The sequence below is a fragment of the Parasteatoda tepidariorum genome, chromosome 7 (assembly GCF_982258835.1).
Source record: "Parasteatoda tepidariorum strain Cologne lab strain chromosome 7, Ptep-v5.0, whole genome shotgun sequence".
In the NCBI taxonomy this organism is placed as follows: Eukaryota; Metazoa; Arthropoda; class Arachnida; order Araneae; family Theridiidae; genus Parasteatoda; species Parasteatoda tepidariorum.
This window is the reverse complement of record NC_141761.1, coordinates 107501769-107521822: the sequence shown is the minus strand read 5'-3', so window position 1 is coordinate 107521822 and position 20054 is coordinate 107501769. Positions and strand designations below refer to the sequence as shown.

Sequence of the window (20054 nt, the reverse complement as noted above, 5' to 3'; positions counted from 1 at the left end):
ACTGGATTTTCAAGTAACTACTGGTTTTTACCTGTTTCTCCTGGTAAAAATCAACAAACCTGTTTTTTTTTTCTTCATATTTTATTTTAAAAATTGGAGTGTACTTATTTAGTACACTTTATTCTTGAGTATTGCATTAAAATTCTGATTCCATTATTAAAATTCCGATCACTTTTTGACTAAGTAGAGCACTTATATCTCTACTAGATCTCCGTGCCTGGAGACAATGAAAGTTTCCAGGGCTCGAAAAGCAGCCGTCCGCCCGTCCTCGGCGGTCAAAAATTCCCCGAGGACAACGAATTTCTCGAATGCGACGTCCGCGCGGACGGCCATTTTCCTGTTAATTGACAATCCATATAACTTGCCTTTGTCATTTAAATTATTTCATAAACGAAACACTAAGATACTATTAGTAACCTAGTATTTCTTTTATTACTGTATTATGTAATTCCAGTATTAGTAATCCTAGTAACTACTAATTCATTGTGCAAATTATATAAATGTTTTTAATAAATAAGAGAAAATTATATTTTTATTTATTTAGAAGCGACGGGTTAGTATAAAAGGAGGACGGGTACATTGTTGGACAAGCCGTCCTCGGGGACGGGTAAAATTTCTGAGTTTTTTCGAGACCTGAAAGTTTCTATCTTTTCCTGACTGCAACATGCGGAATGTGTCACCAAATAGAATTTATAATAACAGTTTTGACAATACGTTTCAATAGTTTCTTGATCACTATGAGCAAAATATGCTGTCATATGGTAATTTAATACCAACTAACTTTCGGACTTGCTTAAAATTTAACTGGAGATCTGCACTTGAAGGCAATCGAAATTTCTATTGTTTTTTTTTTACCTCTTTATATTTCATGGTACCAAATTTATCTACAATCAAAATTTGACTATTGTGAAACTAAAGTACTCTTTTAATTAGCACTCTGTGCACTAGATCACAATTTAAGTTTTAAATGTTTTCTGGCTGCAGCCAAAATATGTCTTTTTTTTATTTTTTTTTTGTCCATTGCAATTGTAACCACATTCTGCTGATTAGCTAGAGTGCTCAAATTTTAATTAGAGGCTATTTAACTCACCATTTCTATGTTCTATGCCTGTTTCTAATGCAAGTTTCAATTGTGTTCAACATCGCTAATGGAAATTTTGCCACTTTCGGATTTAAGGTAACAGATTTAAAACTAAAAAGATATTTATAAACTAAAAAAAAAAGAAATGTAAGAACAGGGCGCGTAGCGTTTTTATAAGTGCTTATTTTCAATTTTCGTTTTTTAAAAGCCCTTAAAGGTGCTTTTTACTTTGGGTGTTTTTAAAAAGTGCTTAATTTTCCCTTTACCTTGTTGATTTTCTCCACGTATTGTACAAGAAGACGCTTCATATTGTTCTATTCAACGTTTTTACAATTAATTCAACCCCAATCTATTTCGGCGTACCGTCAGTGCGTAGCGTAGGAAAACGCCATTCGTTTTACATGATTCAAAATTTCATGATTTTTCATAATTGTCAAAAACTATGCCAAAAGTTTTTTTTTTTTTTTTTTTTTTTTTTGCATGACGGTTAAAACCGGATAAAACCGTCAATTGTCAAAAACTTACCAACCGTGCCTGTTTATGATTTTTTTTTTTTTGAAGTGCTTAAAAATATTTTTTGAGTACTTGAAAAGTGTTTTAAAGGTGCTTAACTTTTGTTGAAAAATTTGACTACGCACCCTGAAGAGCTATATTTTTCAATCTAACTAAAAAGGGAAATAAAAAACATTTACCTAACCTCAGACTGAAAACGTAGGTAGTATAACTTTTGAAATTGACTCCGATCACCGTCAAAGGTTTCATGAAAGAAATAAACAAAAAAATATATATCGCATGTCACTCAAGATACCTCAAAGACTGATGATCGTATTTTCAGATACTAAGTCAGGGTTGCCACTTCGCAGCGAGAATCGGGAAAACCTGAACCTTCTTTAGAAACTCTGAAAATACAGGGAATTTTGCTTTTTATTTTCGCCTTTTAAGAAATAGTGACGCAATTATGTAAGTGAAAGAGAATTAATGATGAATGATTTCCCCCCCCCCCCGGTATAGCATCATCTTATTGGTTCAAAATCAATCGCCGTTAATTATTAATTTGGCTTGCAAACATGAAGCGTAAATATATTTTCTTTTAATAAATATACCTTTCTTTCGACTGATTTGAATTATTATCTATTAAAATATGGTAATGCGAAATAATTTCCTGATAGCTGTTGGAAATTTGGGCCCCCTTTTAATATTAATTTTACATTTTGCCTATTTCACCATATCTCAAAAAGCTTTTAAACGAAAAATTTTTGTTTTAAAAAAAAAAACAATTTCGCATAATTAAAATTTGTTTAAAAAATTCGCTTTCAAAAATTAATTTTCGTAAAATTAGTTTTTTTTTTTTTTTAAATATTATTCTTAGTAAAGAAAAAAAATTTAAAAATTATTTATTATTTTTTATTGTTTTTTAGATAGTTTTTATTTAATAATGGTTGAAAAAAATTTGAATTATGAGGTATATGAATTTTTATTTCATTTTAAACTATATAATTTGAATCATAAAATCCAGAATTTGAAAGAAATGAGTAGAATATTTTTGAGACATGAAAATTTTAAAATACGGCTTTTTTTTAAAAAAAAATTATATAAATATATTACTTAAGAACTATTTGAACGATTTCGTCCAGATTTTATAATTTTATTTTATCTAGTTCAAAATAATGTAAAAATGTGTATACAATTCAAAAATTTTGTGACGTTATTAAGTGAAATAATAAATAATTATTTAAAATTATTCTTCAGGAGGAATTATCTTTGTCAAAATAATTTTATAATTGCGTATCACAATTGTTCGATTCTCTTTACAAGTTCCATAGAGCAGGCAAAACACGTAAGAAGTGAAATTAACTTAAAAGGTTCTTAACTTTCAACTGCTTTTCCTACTATACGGACCATACTTAGCTAATAAAATTCGTGGTGATACGCACCATATTTTGATGGACAAAAATCTAAGTTCGCCGAGAGAAAAAAAAAGACTGTTTATTCATAGAAAAATGTTTTTATTTTTTATTTTTTTCTTTCAGTAACTGAATTGTTAGTACTATTTAATTAGTATATTTAGTTTGGTCGGGAGAACGATCGAGAGTTTGGATTTGTCTTCTCAGTTGTATAGAAATATACTACGAATATATAGAAATATACCCTTTTCTAAATATTTTTCTTATTTAATTGTTAAAAATATTTTTTAAAAACACCATGACGCTTTCTTTTAGAACTATGTTCAATATAGTTTGCAGTTCCGTATAGTTGTCTAACTTAAAAAGTTTTCTTTTTATATATATATATATTTGAAAATAAAGACAGAAATTAACGTACTGCCTTCTATGACTCTCCACACGCTAGTAGTGAAAACATGCGAAGTGTTGCCATAAGTAGAGAGTTCTGCTATACGCCACCTATAGCCCAATTCGATCGCCAATAGTCGAAAAAATTTTGAATTGTAAAGTATAAAGGTTTTTAAATTATTTTAAAGAATGTAAATTTAAATAACAAATTATAAAATTTGAATGAAATAGATCTTGAGAAATTAAATTAAATCTACACTTTTAAGTTAGCTATTTTTAAATTTTTTTTTTACCATTCCTGTACTTAAGTTCTGCGCAAACTGTATGGGAAAGCAAGTTTTTTATAGTTATTTATTGCGCTGCGCAGTACTTAAATGCGTGAAAGTGCGAAATCTCTCTATTAAGCATAAATACATAGGGGAAAATGTTTCTAAAAATTTGATTTTTCAAACAAATTATTGAGATATTTTTATAATTATTTTTAAGAGTGTGACGTCGATCACTGTTTGACGTTAATACCATCATTGAGAGGTATTAGCTCCGCACCTAGCAAAAAACTTGTTTCAAAATGGATTCCACGGTGTGGAAGTATAATTGTTTCGTAAAGTTCTTAATTGTAAAATCTATTTCCACTGACATCTCCGGAAATCGAATTTAAAAAAAAAAAAAAAAAACTGAAGACCTGACATTTCAGTCTCCTCAGCAGGAAGCAAAAGCCGATGGATTCAATCCATTGTTGATTCCTTTTTAGACTCGGGTCGTTGCACTGGCAAATCTAGAAGAGAGATAGTGCTTGACCTATTTTTCTAACTCCTTAACTTTCGTTTTCACTTTTCGTTTTAAAAGACAGCGGGAACTAACAAGATTTGACGTTTATTTTTATTTTGTTAAACTTGCCATTTTACTTCCACTTGTTGTTATTACTTCCTCAAATCATTTTTTTGTGGATGCTTGTTGCCAGTTCCGCTACCGAGTATGGGCGTTCGTTTGTCCAGCTACGGTAAGCTTTGGATTACTTGTAGACGTAAGCTTCTGTCTCTCTTTCTACATTACTGTTGTCTAATTTCCTAATTAAAATTAACGAAATCAAGACTTACCTCAACTCTGCTTTCAGATTTTTCCATAATTTATAGCTCTAGGAAAATTTTTTGTGTTAAAAAATGTCTTATTTTTGTGACTACAAAAGTTTAAAATTGAAAAACGATTCCATAAGACGTTATTTATAGAATCGTTTTCCCCCCAAAAAATAGTTATTTTAATTATTTTAAATTATTATTTTTATGAATTAAATTATTATTTTTACTAAGAACGTTTTGACAATCAATTGCTATAAGATATTTTGCTACCTAAAGAGGCATATCTTATTTTATGGCAGCAAAAGTTTGAAATTGTAAATTAGAAAACGATTCTGAAAAGTTATATTTATAAAATCGTTTCTTCTCAAAATTCATGTTTATTTTTACAACATTTAAGTACTGTTTTTTAATAGAAAAACGTACTAACAAAGCTCTAATAATCTAGGATAATCTGTCGCCTTTAAAAGATGAGTGTTATTCTTATGCCAACTAAAGTTTAAAACTGAAAATAATCGTTTTCTCAACAACAACAATAAAAGGGGGGTGGAATTGTGTTCTCCTTATTTTAAAATATTGTTTTAAAATAAGAAATATTATTTAATAGAATTAGTATATTGTTTAATAGAAATAAATCATATCAAGACGCTTTTTTGGATGTTACAAATTATTCTACAAAATTATGTATATGTTATGTAAGATTTTGAAGTTCAATTTAACATAAAATATAAGTCTAGTATTTTCCTATACTTCAACAATAGGTGACAACATCTTAACAATCAAAATAATTTTCTATCATTTTCTTTATTAATCTTTGAAAAAATCTTTTTCTTATTTTATTGTTTTTTTAAATCTTCTAATCGTTTAAATGTATGTTTTCTTTTATTGAATGCTATAAATTTATAGACTTTATTCTTGATCATTCGATACTGCTGCATTATAGGGAACCTAAAACCTGAGCCAAATATATTGCGTCGTATCGCACATCGAAATTGCTGAAATATAATTCTTTCTCTTCTACGTCTTTTCTTAAATTGGATTTATTATTTGTTTATCTATTTTGTGTATATTTGTTTTGCGTACCTGGCAACTTCGATGCATAATTAGTTTGTTTATGTTCTACATGGCTTCGTGAATGTCTTTGTGTTAAGTAAGAAATATACAGTGAAAGAATTAAAATATTTGAGAAAGATTATAGAATCTGTCAGTTAAGAAAATTGCTACTTTAGGGTCTTAGCTTACTCGAAATAGAATGGAAAGAACAGTTGGTAACGTAAAAAAAAATGCCACAATTCAATAACCAATCAGGATCGTCTCTTTTATTGTTTTTAATCCTTGTTTTCTTTATCAAGGTATCCCAATTGTGTATGTCAGAAATTTGCAAGTTTTAGAGGAGGACTTTGAAAAAAACAAATAATTTTTTATTCTACATGAACTTCTTACATTAATTTTTAAATAAACCCGATTACTATGTTCTAAACAATAAACATGTTTTAGTAAAAATAATAACAACAATAATTCTTTCATAAAATTTTAAAATGCAAAAGATTTTGAAGAGGCACACATACTCTTGACACAGTAGAGTTGTCCTAAAATCTCTGCTTTTGAAATCTTAATGTTGTAATTCTTTTCTTTCTTTTTTTTTTTAATTTAAAGAACAATTATATATATATATATATATAATATATATATATAATATATATATATAATATATATATATAATATATATATATATATTAATGTTTTATATAATAATATATTAATTTTTTAATGTTTTTTATTTTTATTTTATTTTTTCTTTTTATTTTATTTTATTATCTGTTTTTACATGTTATATTTACTTTTTATGATCTATTTTTATGTAGTTATTTTATAAAAAAAAATTTTTTGAGTGCTCCTCACACTATTGTATTAATATATTTTGCTTTGGCTTTATTGATACAATATCAGAAAGCACTCTGTTTTGCGGATATAATCGTGTGGGCTGAAGAAAAGATTATATCTTTTTTTTCCGGTTTTTTAATTAACATTTCACTTTTTTTTTTTTTTTTTTTTTTTTTTTTTTTTTTTTTTTTAAATAAAATATTGTTTGTTGTTTTTTTTTTTTTTTTACTTATTATTTCCCACCCCCTTTTTTTCATATGTCTATAATTTTTCTTTGTTTTATTCTTCATTTTGAACTTCAATAATGAAAATTAACCTAGCGAAGATGATGAAGACAGTGATGATAAAAATCAACATATAAAAATCTCTCACACAGATGAACTTAAAGCTGTCGAAAATGCTACTGAATACATAGAACAACAAAAAGAGGCGACACCAGCCTTCCTGTTATCCCTAAAAAATGGCGAAACATTGCTGCAGAAAAGCACCAAAGTTATGTAAAACAAAAAACGATTAAGGACTTTTTTTAAGTAAAAACTCTTTAATTCTCGCAAAGTATACTTTTTAAGTTTTTTCAAGTAAGCTTTTTAATAATAATAGGAATTATATGTGGTATACTCGTATAAATTTTATATTTCTTAAATGTATTACATTTATACCAACTCTTTTTCTTTCTTTTTTTATCTCGTTTATCCGAGTTTTTCAGTTATCCGAGTTAATCGTGGTCCACATTAACTCGGATAATCGGGACTCTACTGTGTGTGTATATATATATATATATATATATATATATATATATATATATATATATATATATATATATATATATATTTGCGAGTTATGCAGTTTTTTATATATTTTTTTAGTTAAAATGCCCCTGGTCGCAGATTGTGATCTTCTTATGTATTTTAATTATAAGTTATTTTTTAATTTGTTTTTAATTTATTTTTTAACTATTATAATAAATTAAAAATAATTTTAATAGTAGTTAAAGAAACTGTGATTTAACTATCTGCTATAGTATAGAAATCATATTTATTTATAACAGAATGATCATCATATGATCACATATCAGAATAGTTAGGAATGGATTAAATAGATACACATACATAATAACTGACATAATATATAACAAGACGTTGTTTTAAACCACGAAACTTTGCTAAGGTCTCGTTTAAAATCAATAGCGGAATTCCATAAACGAGAGGTCAGGAACTACTTCCGGTTAGCCTAATCTTGCCAATCTCTGTTTCTTCTTACAGGTGAATTTTTTTTTCTAAAGTGAATTAACCTTTTTTTTGTTTGTTTGTTTATGGTGAGTCGATAATTTAAAGAGTTGATTTTTCAAACATAACTCTTTTATTGTTTTTAATCCTTGTTTTCTTTATCAATTGAGTAATTATACATTTGCATATCTAAATAAGGACCCGCTTTTAGAGCAAGAAATTCGGACGTCTTTTTAAGTCCCAACAGAATCACATGCGATTGGACTCGTGTTCAATATTTGTACAATGTGCAAAATAAAAGACGGACCACCCTGAATAATTTTTGATCTAATGATCAGATCTTCACGTTCAAGGACTCAATCTTAATGGTTCGAGAGGGTGACTTCAAATATGCTAATTAATTATTGCAGACGATATTTTAAATTATGAATTTAGGTACAGAAACGAACTTTCTGAATAAACGTACCATTTTTTCACTGAATTTGGATATCTGCCACTCAAAAAATATGGGATAGCCGCAATATACGGTCCCAATAGTTTGGTCAGGAGAGAGATCCAAAGTTTGAACCCCTTAATATTAATTTGTTTTTTTGCGTATTTCGCTATATCTCAAGAACTTTTTAAACCAATTTGAAAAATTTTGCACACAATTATGATATTTATGTATCCAAAGATAATTCCATGCAGAAAATAAATTTTAATAAACATTTATTTTATTAAATAATAGTCGAACAAATTTTGAGGTATACAATTTTTAACGTCATTTTAAAGAATGTAATTTTACGTGGCGAAATAGAAAAATTGAGCGAAATCGGACGAATTGTTTCTGGGAAATCTAATTTTTAAAAAATCGTATATTTAAAATTCGATTTCTCAGAAATTACAACCGATTTCGGTCGAATTTTGAATCTTGCCGTTTAAAATTACGTACTTTAAAATGATGCAAAAATATGTATACCTTACAATTCAAACTTTGTTCGATTATTACTAAATAAAATAATAAAAAATATTTTTTTAAAATTTATTTGCTACATGGAATTATTTTTGGACAAATGAATTTTATAATTGCATACCTGCCAACTTTTAATCTCTTACATTATCATTTTTCCCAGTGGTATTAAAATGGAATTAAAACTTCAATTTTAAGCAAACAAATACGTTGTATTTGAGAAAACTTAAGTTGACAACCATGATAGTAACGCATATTAATATATGTGCTTAATTTTTGTAAGAATAGTGGTGATCAAAATCATTTAAAAATTAAGTTTATAAAAGAAAAAAATTATATAATTACTACCACTTTTAATATAAAAATAAAGTCTTCCGGAAAATCCGGAAGAGTTGGCAGGTATGTAATTGTGTGAAAATTTTTTTTGATTCTCTTAAAAAGTTCCCGAGATATTACGAAATACGCAAAACATTTAAATTAACTTTAAGATGTCCAAATTTTGGACCTCTCTCTTGACCATATTTCCCAAATTGCGGCTACCCACTATATTTTAGTAGTCAGAAATCCAAATCCGTCGAAAAAAAGGCATGTTTTATTGAGAGAAAATGCGTTTTTGTGCTTGATTTCGTAACTAAAATTATCGTCAGCGCTTATTGATCAGCATTTTTGAGGTTACCCCCTCGAACCATTAAGATTGAGTCCTAGAACGTGAAGATCCGATCATTAGAACAAAAGTTATTAAGGGTGGTCCGGTTATATTTTTACACTCTGTAAACCCTTTTAACGTCTAAAAGTATATCGTGAGGAAGTTGTTTCAGATCGCGTATTTAATAAGTGTAGCGTGATAGTAACGCTTCAGCGAGTTCCTTCACAATGCTTCGGAAGTAAAAAAGAGGTTTCTAATTACCAGATTGCATATTAAGATAGGATTCTTTTAAGGAAGTGATAATTAATTGAGATTTTTTTGTCGAGTCTTTAAAAGCAATTATATTTTATTTGTTACATTGTTAAACTGTTTTTGGTTGCGGATGTTGTCGCTTAACGTTATTGCAGTCTTTTTGATTACCTGCAGCGACACTGCGCAAGCTTGAATTAATTACTTGAATCTTGAAAAAAGACGTGACGGATCAGAAGGCGAGGAGCGCAAAATGTCTTTCTTTCTGTAAGTGATACTGTTATCCGCAGTTTGCCCTTAAAACAAAATTTAACGTGTGTAAAATTTTAAATGACCAAGAGAATGCCTCACGATATTTTGTCTCTTTTAGAATCTGTTGAACGATATTTTGACTGGATAAACCATGCTCTTAATTTATTTAATATTTATTTTAATAATTACTTTTTTTTCATCGACAAAATGTGGTAAAAACTGACAATTGGATATTAGCAAGTGACTTCATTGTAAGTGAATCAAGGCATTTGTCGATTCAGAAACCAATCAAGTTCGACACACGCTCGTGACGTCACTTACACGTATCCAATTGAATTTGATTTTAATCCTATGGTTAGGCATAATCATTTCACTTATTCTCGAGTTGCAAGTTTCCAATTATAAGTAAAGAAATTAATTTTTTATACGTAACTATGCAGGAGACATTTTTACGGATAATCATAAATTAATTTCAATCTAATTTTGTTTTAATTTCATATAAAAGACGTAAAAGGGTCTTGATTTGCCCTTTCTCGTATTATGATTTGAAGAAAAGAGAAGATCAAGATAATATTTAGCTTTTTAAAGAATTGCGGTTTTCAACGTTAACCACAAATTATACAAAATAATGTAAAAATTCATTTAAATAAATTGTTTGACTGGAGACCCAACAAAAATAATTTAGATTATTCTTGTGTTTTAAGTTTTAAAAAAAAATTCTGCGTTTAAATAATAGAATTTAAAACTTTGTTTTTCACGTGATTATAAAAAGGAAAATTTTATCTTCGGGAGACTGGAAATTTAAAACGTGTTGTTTCTAAAACGTTTTTTTTTTTTTTTTTTTTTTTTTTTTTTTTTTTTTTTTTCGGAGGTGGGGGTTGCGCTGATTGAAGTTATGTACGCAAATGATAGGAAGTGATCTTTTGTTTTTAATTTAACACGGATATTTTTTTTTCTTTATTAGTTCATTTGAAAACTGTAGTTTATTTCATTCTTTTTAATGTTGCACCTGTTGGCTTATATCTATAAGTAGTGGAAACTGAAAGTTAGCGCCATTTAGGAAACAATTTTAACTGCATCATGTACAGAGTTATAGTTGAAATGTGAATGCTTTAACCCTTTCAAGGGCGCTTGGATAAATTACCAATGAAAAAAAAGTAGCAAAATTTACGAAAATCCTTTTTTTTTCTTCTTTTTTTGCAAAAACAATGTATTGAATAAATTATGCATTGGATATGGATTCAGGGCCCGCAGTAAGCATTCGCCAAATGCGAGCCTCAAGAGGTTTTTAGAAATCTTAAGACTTATTAATAGGAAATGCTTTATAATAAATATAAATAAATAAAAAAAATGCATAGCTGATGTTAACTTTTTATTTATTATTATTTTTTTAAATATAAAATCTGGGTTTCGTCAAAAGGTCAGTTAGGTTTCCGTAGCCGAAAAATAATTGGGAACCACTAATATATAACACTAAAATTATAAGTTTTTTTTTTTTTAGTTTTTTATTTCTTAGGTTTTTAATCAACTTCTTTTTATTTTGAAAAGTATGAAGATAACACGATTCGATTTGTTGTGGTTATACAGTGCGCCGAAAAAAAAAAAGAAAAAACATACTACCCTGAATAACTTTTGATCTAATGCTTAGATCTTCACGTTTTAGGACTCAATCTTAATGGCTCGAGGGAATGACCTCAAATATGCTAATTAATTAGTGTAGACGATATTTTAAGTAACGAAACCAGACACAAAAACGTACTTTCTTTGAATAAACATGCCTTTTTCTTTTTATATCCGTCGTTGAACAGCCGACCCGATTTTGGGTTTACGACTACTAATGTTCAACTCTGTAGCCTTGTAATTTTGAACCCAATCCAGAAGACAAGGGGACTCTTGGATAAGTACGCCCAGAGGTATTGATTTGTTATGGGAACATGGAGGACTTTGTGACTCGACAGATTTAACGCGCATCAGTCATTTTTTTTCTTCACGGGATGCCTTTTTCTTGACGGATTCGGATTTCTGACCCCCAAAGTATAGGGGGTAGCCGAAATCTGAGAAATATGGTTCCAATAGTTTGGTCAGGAGAGCGCTCCAAAATTTGGACCCCTTTATGTTAATTTTACTTTTTACGTTTTTCCTTATATCTCAATAACTTTTTAAGCAAAATGAAAAAATTTTGCACACAATTATAAAATTCGTTTATCCAAAGATACTGTCATGCAAAAAATAACTTTAAGTAAATATTTATTATTTTATTTAATAATGGTCAGAAATATTTTAAATTGTAATTTTGCATCATTTTAAGCAATATAATTTTACATGACAAAATAGAAAGTTCGAGCTAAATCGGTCGAATAGTTTCTGAGTAATCGCATTTTAATTGTCTGATCAATTTCTCAGGAACTTTTCAACTGATTTTTCTCAAATTTTGTATTTTGCGATATAAAATTATATTTCCTAAAAAGATGCAAAAAATTGTGTACCTTACAGTTCAAAATTGTTTCGACCATTATTAAATAAAAAAATAATGAATAAAAATTATTTGCTGAAAGTCATCTTTTGCATGGAATTATCTTTAGTTACACGAATTTTGTGCGAAAATTTTTCAATTCGCTTAAAAAGTTCTCAAGATATAGCGAAATACGCACACAGTAAAATTAACATTAAAGGTCCACACTTAGAAGCCCTCTCCTGACCAAACTATTGGCCCAGATTATGGCTACCCCTTATATTTTGGGGTTCAGAAATCCGAATCCGTTGAGAAAAAGGCATGTTTATTCAGAGAAAGTTAGTTTTTGTGTCTGCTTTTGTAGCATAAAATATAGTCTGTACTAATTAATTAGCATATTTGATTTGTGGTCATCCCCGCGAGCCATCAAGATTAAATCCTAGAACGTGAAGCTACAATCATTAGACATGGTGCATATCGTTTTTAAAAAGTGCTTATTTTTGATTTTCGTTTTTTAAAGACCCTTAAAGATGCTTTTTCATTGCGAGTTTTTAAAAAGTGCTTAATTTTCCTTTTTCGAAAATGAGATTTTTTTTCTTTAACCATGTCGATTTTCGCCACGTGCTATGCAAAAGCGTGGTTTTTACATTGTTCTATCCAACATTATTCACAATTTATTCAACCACAATCTATTTCGGTGTACCGTAGGTCCAGAGTATAAAAACGCCAATCATTTTACATGTTTGATGAAATACTTGCGAGTCTGCATGTGCGTCTACTGAGCTGGGTTCGGTGCGATTATTGCACTCTCATGTGCAACTCTACTGCATTTTGCAATATATGCTCAAATTCAGGCTTCATTTTCCACCCTCTGATATCGAACCGAAAAATATCTTGATCATTTTACAATGGCTAATATAAACAAGAAAAGCGTTCTTTGTTAGAAACTAGTAATTTTATCATGTTCATGTAAAGTCTTTGAAAATTATTTTGCATTTTGTTAATGTATATAGTGCTTAAAAATATTTTTTGAGTACTTAAAAAGTGCATGCTTTTTGTTGAAAGATTTGGCTATGCACCCTGTTAGATCAAAATTTATTTAGGTTGGTCCGGGTTTTTTTTTTTTTTTTTTTGCCCTGTACATACAATGTCGCCAATTCTCTGGGATTTTCTTAACTAAATTTTTGGATTAAAATTTTGTACCCTGTTAGGGGTTCCTTAGTCTTAAGTGGTTGAAATTTTGATGGACGATAAATTAATTTTGTTTGGCAATGAAATTAAAAAAGTATTCAGTAACAGCCAGGAAACTTTTAAAAATACTGCTCCATCAAAACAGATTTGAGTACTGTAGTTGGAAAGTGTTTGAAATTTTGATCGATTATGATTTTCTTTGGCGATAACTATAAGTATTTATCCTTGCAAAAGCGTTTTTTTTCTCTGTAAAACCGGATTGTTATTTTAATGGGGGGGGGGGGAATTGAAATTTCGTTTTAATATACCTTTTCTGGGAATGTTTAAAAATTCGATTTGCACCCATTGTTAGCAAAAATAAGCAAATCAAAAGTCCTTCTCCTTGTTAGGTGCTTCCCTTATTGAATGTGTATTTTGAAAATGCGTCAAATTTATATTTTTAGTTTTTTGATTTCTTGTTTATTTCTCAAGATATTTAACCATTTTTATATTTTTTGGACACCCTGCGTATTACCCCTGTACAAACTAAGCAACATTACTTTACTTTCATTGCTTTATTACAGCTTTGGATTTGAAGAATGGCTCTGGTGCGGTCTATAAAGGAACACCTAAACATGACAAACCAGACTGTACATTCATTTTGGAGGATGAACTATTCACAAAAATCATGGATGGATCTACTGATCCTCAAAGGGTCTGTATTACAAATACTTGTGAACTACATTCAATTCACATTTTTAAATTTTGAAAAAAAATTTTAATATGGATTTTTTACTGCAGGTACTTAGTCATATTGTTAAGAATACTCTTTTAAATTTATTAAGAAAGATAAACATAAATGTTCTCTTTGAGAAAGTTCTATACTTCAACGCTATAACTTCATGGTTGGATTCCTATTTTCGTCATTAATTTTGAATGTCTACATTTAATACTTCGATTTTTAATTGAGTCAATGTAGTCAGGGCCTGATCGAGAAATGTGGGGGCCCTAGGCACAGAACTGTCAGGTTGCTTTAAACAAAATTTATCTGTTTAATAATGAAGTGTTTGTGAATTATTTATTACATGAATAAATTACAATATATTAGTAAATTTCGGCTTATATCTATTTCAATCTTTGTTAACTCGTAATTCTAATTGACAATTCTTAAGGAAAAGCACAAAAAGAAATTATTTGTGACGTTTAGGGGGGCCTGGGCCTCAGGGACCTTGTGATAAATCAGGCACTGAATGTATTATTCATGCTGGCAGTGCAGATGATATGAAGATAAGAAATACTTCACTTATACTTTATGTATTGCTAGAGAAGGGTAAAACAAACTGTTATCACCTTGGTTATAGCTAATTTTTATTCTTCTATTTTCTTAATTTTTGTACTGCTAAAAGCTGACAATAGAAAGTTAAATGGAGTTGAAAATGTATAAAACCCAATTCTATAAACTTCATAAACTTTTACTGTCTTTAAAGCCAACCAGAATCAAAAAATTTTATTTTCCAATGCTCTTAATAATTTTAATTTTTACCACAAATAATAATTACTTCGTCGCATGTATTTGCATTTATAGTATTTGTATCTAAAAAAAATATTTTATGACATTAATATTGATCTGTACCACTGATGCAATGCCATGTTTAGTTTATAAGTTTATAGATGCATGAAGTGATCTATTGTAACACAGGGTGCATAGCATTTTTAAAAAATACTTGAAGGTGCATATATTTGATTTACTTTTTTTTAAAAGCCCTTAAAGGTGCTTGTTTTATTCAGGGTTTGTAAAAAGTGCTTAATTTTCTATCTTTTTAAAAAAAAAAAAAAAAAATTCTTTGCCTTGTTGATTGTCGTTCTAAATTACAAAAAATTATTTTACAATGATTATGTATAGTTTTTGAAAATGCTTTTGAATTTTATTGATTTTATGTTTATAAATTACTTTGAATTATAGAAAAAAAAATTCTTATTAGGTACTGTACAGATCTTAATAATATTTTTTTTGGAAAGTGATTAAAAATATTTTTTGAGTGCTTAAAAAGTACTTGAAAGGTGCTTATTTTTTGTTGAAAAATCTGGCTACACACCCTGCAACACGTAATTCTTAATAATGCAAAGCCTCGTGTTTCAACGATTACGTTAATCTGCATGTTGAGAAATTTTTAATGAGGTTAAAAAAGGGTTGGGAAATCATAAAAATATTGAGTTATGGTAATATTCAAGTTATTGCGAATTATAAAATACTAACCATGGTTCTTGCGTAAACCTTATTTTTATCCTTTTACAATCTGGTTTTTAAGTATTTTGAAGGCTTTGCAAATTGAATTGATTGGGTATTACATTTTTGTTGCATTGTTAATGGGCTAACTGTTGTTACAATTAAGTTGTAATGTGTTTATCTAATGTTTGGATATTCTTGTACTGGGGTGCATTTTTATGGTTCAAAGGGTAAACCTTAATTATTCAAATTAATTGGTACTGAGGATGTCTTACAAAATAAAAATTTGCTGATAACTTTAAGGAAATATGGTTTCAATTTTAATTTTACAATTCGTGTATTTGGTTAGGGCTCTGACTAACTGTCAAATAGTTTTTCAAAAGTGAAAATTAAAAAGTGACTTTTTTTGGAAGTTTTATAATATGTTTGTAAAGTTTTATAGCTCTGAAACTTATTTGATCCATTAAATTCAAATTTTAGTTTTCTTAATTTAAAGTTCTGTTTTAAAGTAACGTAAGAAAATTTCTTCCTTATACTTCAAAATGTTATTAATCATTATTTTAATAAACAATTAGAAAAAAATTCCTAAGCACTTTTAGTTTAAGATATTAAATAAATTTAATGAAGTTGATTCATTTACATGAGTTTATTTTCCCTGTATTTACTGCCTAGTTTCTTTTAACGTAAACTTCTAGTGGCGATTTATAGATTCTCATTTATCTAGTAAGAAATTATACTTTTATTACACAATGTTGTTAGCATATGATTTTGTTTTAAAAAAATCTTTTGTATTATTCTTATGAACAAAATTTTTTGAGCCCTTTAAGTTCATTTTAACAAGGTTTTACTATATCTTTCACTTCTCAAAATTATGAAATTGAAAATAATGTAAACATAACAACAAATTTTGTATATTTATTTATTTGATCAATCACAAACAAATAATTGCAGTCAGTTTGTCAATTTGTAATTGTGTTATAATCAGGCGATTCTTCCGACTTATGGCAAAATTACCGGCTTTCTAGACTTTAGAAACTGTTTGACATTTCTGATATGCTCATCATTATTGATATGTCCAAAAATGTACCTGAGACTCAGGTTTTTTTTTCGTGCTCTTTAAGGCTCTTTTCCTACATAAAAAAATGAAAACAATTTTTCAAAATGAAAAGTAATTGATCTAATTTTAAGAGAAAGTGCTCCATCACTGCATAGTTATAAAAAAAAAATGTAAGAAATAAAAATTAATCATTGTCAGCTTTTTCATTTCGGTGAAAAAAAATATTGCCAAATTAGTGATTTGTTGATCAGAATATTTGTATACAAATATTAAGAATTACAGTGAAACTTCTAGAATATATATGCATACCTGCAAAGTCTCCTGTTTTTTATTGAAGACTCCTGTCTTTTACGACTATCTCCTGTTTACCCAAATTTCTCCATACATGTTGAAGAACTTTGAAGAAGAAAAAAAATTGGTGATTAAATATCTGCTGGTGGCAAAAGAATGCTCTTATTCCTCAATAGATGGTACTATGGCCAATACTGCTGTATGTCTAGTGTTAATAGTTTAAATGAGCTTCGATAGCTCAGGGGATAGTGTTTGTCTTCCAATGAGGTGAGCCATGTTCGAATCCCAGTGATGGCTGGTCGATACAAATTCTGCACTGCGGTCAGTGCTGACGTAAAATATCCTCAGTGGTAGACGGATCATGGGTTAGAGTCCCTTTACCGTTAAGCTAATTGTGGGTGGTTTTCGTGGTTTTCCTCGCCATGTCACGCAAATGCGGGTTAGTTCCAACAAAAAGTCCTTCACAAAGGCAAATTTCTCCCAATACTTGATCCAGGAGTTCCCTGGTTTTCTGGATTGGGTTCAAAACTACAAGGCTATAGAGTTGAACAATAGTAGTCGTAAACCCAAAATTGGTTCGGCTGTTCAATGACGGTTATGAAATAAAATGGTGTAAGTAATTATAAATAATGGTTTTAAAAAATATTCTTTGGATTAAGATTGATATACATATTTTTTACTTTGTTAAATGTAAGTGTTCATATTATTTCCAATTTTGAATTTCTCTTTCATGGAAGTCAATTCTATTATTATGCATGATGTATTAAAACTTTACTCGTAGCCTAAAAAATGTTGCTAGTAAAATCTCCTCTTTTTTGTCTCCAATTTTGGCAGGTATGTATATGTACTCTATGCTTGATAACCAGCTTAAAATTTTACTTATATAGTAATAGAATCTATTTTTGTTTTCCATTTTGTGTTGGCTGCTATTTTATTTCTTGTTTTCCTCATTAATGCTTTATTGTTGCTTATTTTTATCGAAGCATCCACACAAATCATTACTTTTAAAGTTTGTAACCCTATTATATTAATCTTGATCACTGTTTATGTAGGCATTTATGTCTGGGAAACTGAAAATTACTGGGAATGTGTTAGCCTCTCAGAAACTGCAAGCGATCTGGGAAAATCCAGAGGAAGAAGAAAAAATGTCTTTTGCACCAGCCTCTGATGATTCAAATCAGAGTTTTGCAGAAGTAGGTGGAAATTCTCTTATTCAGTTACAATGGCAACTCATAATAGGAAAGAATAAACTTCTTTAACCCCTTGACATACGAAGACGTCATTTGTTTCTTATGTCAGAACAATAATTGACGTGTCTCAGACGTCTGCAACACAGAGATGCTAACTTACTGCGGACAGCAAATAACTATTTTAAAGTGGTAGTTTATCAATTGTGATTCTTGGTTTAATAAAATCAATTTAGTAGATTTTTATCCACCACTATTTCTAAATAATTTGTAAGCTTATAAAATTCACCACTTTATAGTAGTTATGCCTTTTAAAAAGCAAGCAAAAATAGTAAAATATGTACAAAATTTAGTTTGTAGTTATTTACAGTCTTTTTCAAAAATTATTTTGGGATGTGCGGAGCAGTTGGCATCTCTGTCGGCATTCCGTTGCGAGTTGTTGTTTACAGTGCAATCCAAGATCATTTCTATATCAAGAAATTAATAATTCCGCACAGTTTGGAGTTTGTTTGATGATGTGTCAAGGGGTTAAAACTGCTCTTAACGTCCCTTTATTGTATCTCAGAATAATTGTAAGTCCTTTTTTTCTTCTTATTGGAGTGTTTTATGTTCTCTTAGATGCCTGCCCGTCTGAAATCTGATTTTATCTTTCTGATATTTGCTGAGAGATTGGGAGAGGAACCTGAACTTGCTCAAAAAATGAAAGTAGTTTATAACTGGAATATTTTACAAGGTGGAAAAAAGATTTCTGAATGGAGTGAGTATTTCTATTATTTTTCCTCACTCTTTTAAGATTACATTTGCTTTTGTGAACACAAGTGCTATTCATTCAACAGTGTCGAAGATACATTTTACTTTACTTCTTTATTTTTATTGGACAAGGAGAACATTTATTTCATTCATCATTAGTTAAGGAGTTAGGCCTCTGAAGCAGCAGAAAAATTACCATATTTCCTATTTTATTTTATTTAGGACGGGACTAAGTAAGAAATTTTATAATGTGATCATAGCTGCCAACTCTACTGGTTTCCCCCAGGTTCTCCTGGTCTACTGGTTTAATTATAATTCTCCTAGTTTTTGGATATTTTACAAAATTCTCTAAAATTTAGTAAATGTCATAAAAGAATTCCTATTGAAATAGAATTTTTGTACAAATTATTGCTTACTTGCTAAAATATCTAACTAAGTATGACTAATACATACTGAAGCGAACCTCATTTATCGAAAGCAGTTCAAAACTTTTTTAGTTCTAAAATGTTCAGCTTATTTTCATTCGGAACTCTTCTTTTGAACTAATTAAAAAATCTTTTAATTATCTTTGATGAATTAAATGCCTATTAATGTTCGAAATTATGAGTAAACACATTTCAAGTATGTTCATAATTGGAAAATATTGTAGTTTTTCGATTTTGATGGCTATTAAAAATCCATAAAACTCCCTATGTGTAAAACAATTAGAACATTATGCAATAATTTTCTTAAAATTTATATTATTTCATAAAATCTACTGGATTTTTTCCTATTCATGTTGACAGCTATGTGTGATATATTATTTGTTAGACATCACACTATAACATACTTTAAAATAGTGTTTCTTTTGTATCAAAACCTCACATAAGTCAGTTATATAGATGAAATATATAACAAAATGCTTTTTTATGATCAATAACAGTGCATAAATTGTTTTTAAATTAAAATAATAAGAGGGATTGACTTAAAACTGAAATGTAATAGTAAAAACAAGCATAAGCTTAATTTTTTAAAATTATAAACCACTTAATAATTATTTATTAAAAAATACAATTCTACCAAAATACTTCATTTACATATATTGTAAGAAATCTTTAAATCTCTGTTAAATCTGTTATTTTCCCTTTTATTAGCTGTTGACCTGAAGAGTGGAGCTGGTTCCATTTATCGAGGATCTCCCAAGAATGGAAAGGCTGATGTTATGTTAACCATGGAAGATGAAGATGTTATTCTCATGATGTTGGGAAAACTTAATCCCCAAAGGGTAAG

General features: G+C 28.8%; 1 protein-coding gene across 1 annotated transcript in view; it reads left to right on the top strand.

Moving 5' to 3' along the window:
- The window catches only part of Mfe2 (peroxisomal Multifunctional enzyme type 2), a 78964-nt gene that overhangs the window by 45727 nt on the left and 13183 nt on the right, over positions 1–20054 (top strand). The window contains exons 24-27 of the mRNA XM_087168460.1: positions 13858–13988; positions 17901–18041; positions 18654–18792; positions 19919–20049. Of these exons, the coding sequence (XP_087024586.1) occupies positions 13858–13988; positions 17901–18041; positions 18654–18792; positions 19919–20049 (542 nt within the window). The remainder of the gene's footprint in view (positions 1–13857; positions 13989–17900; positions 18042–18653; positions 18793–19918; positions 20050–20054) is intronic.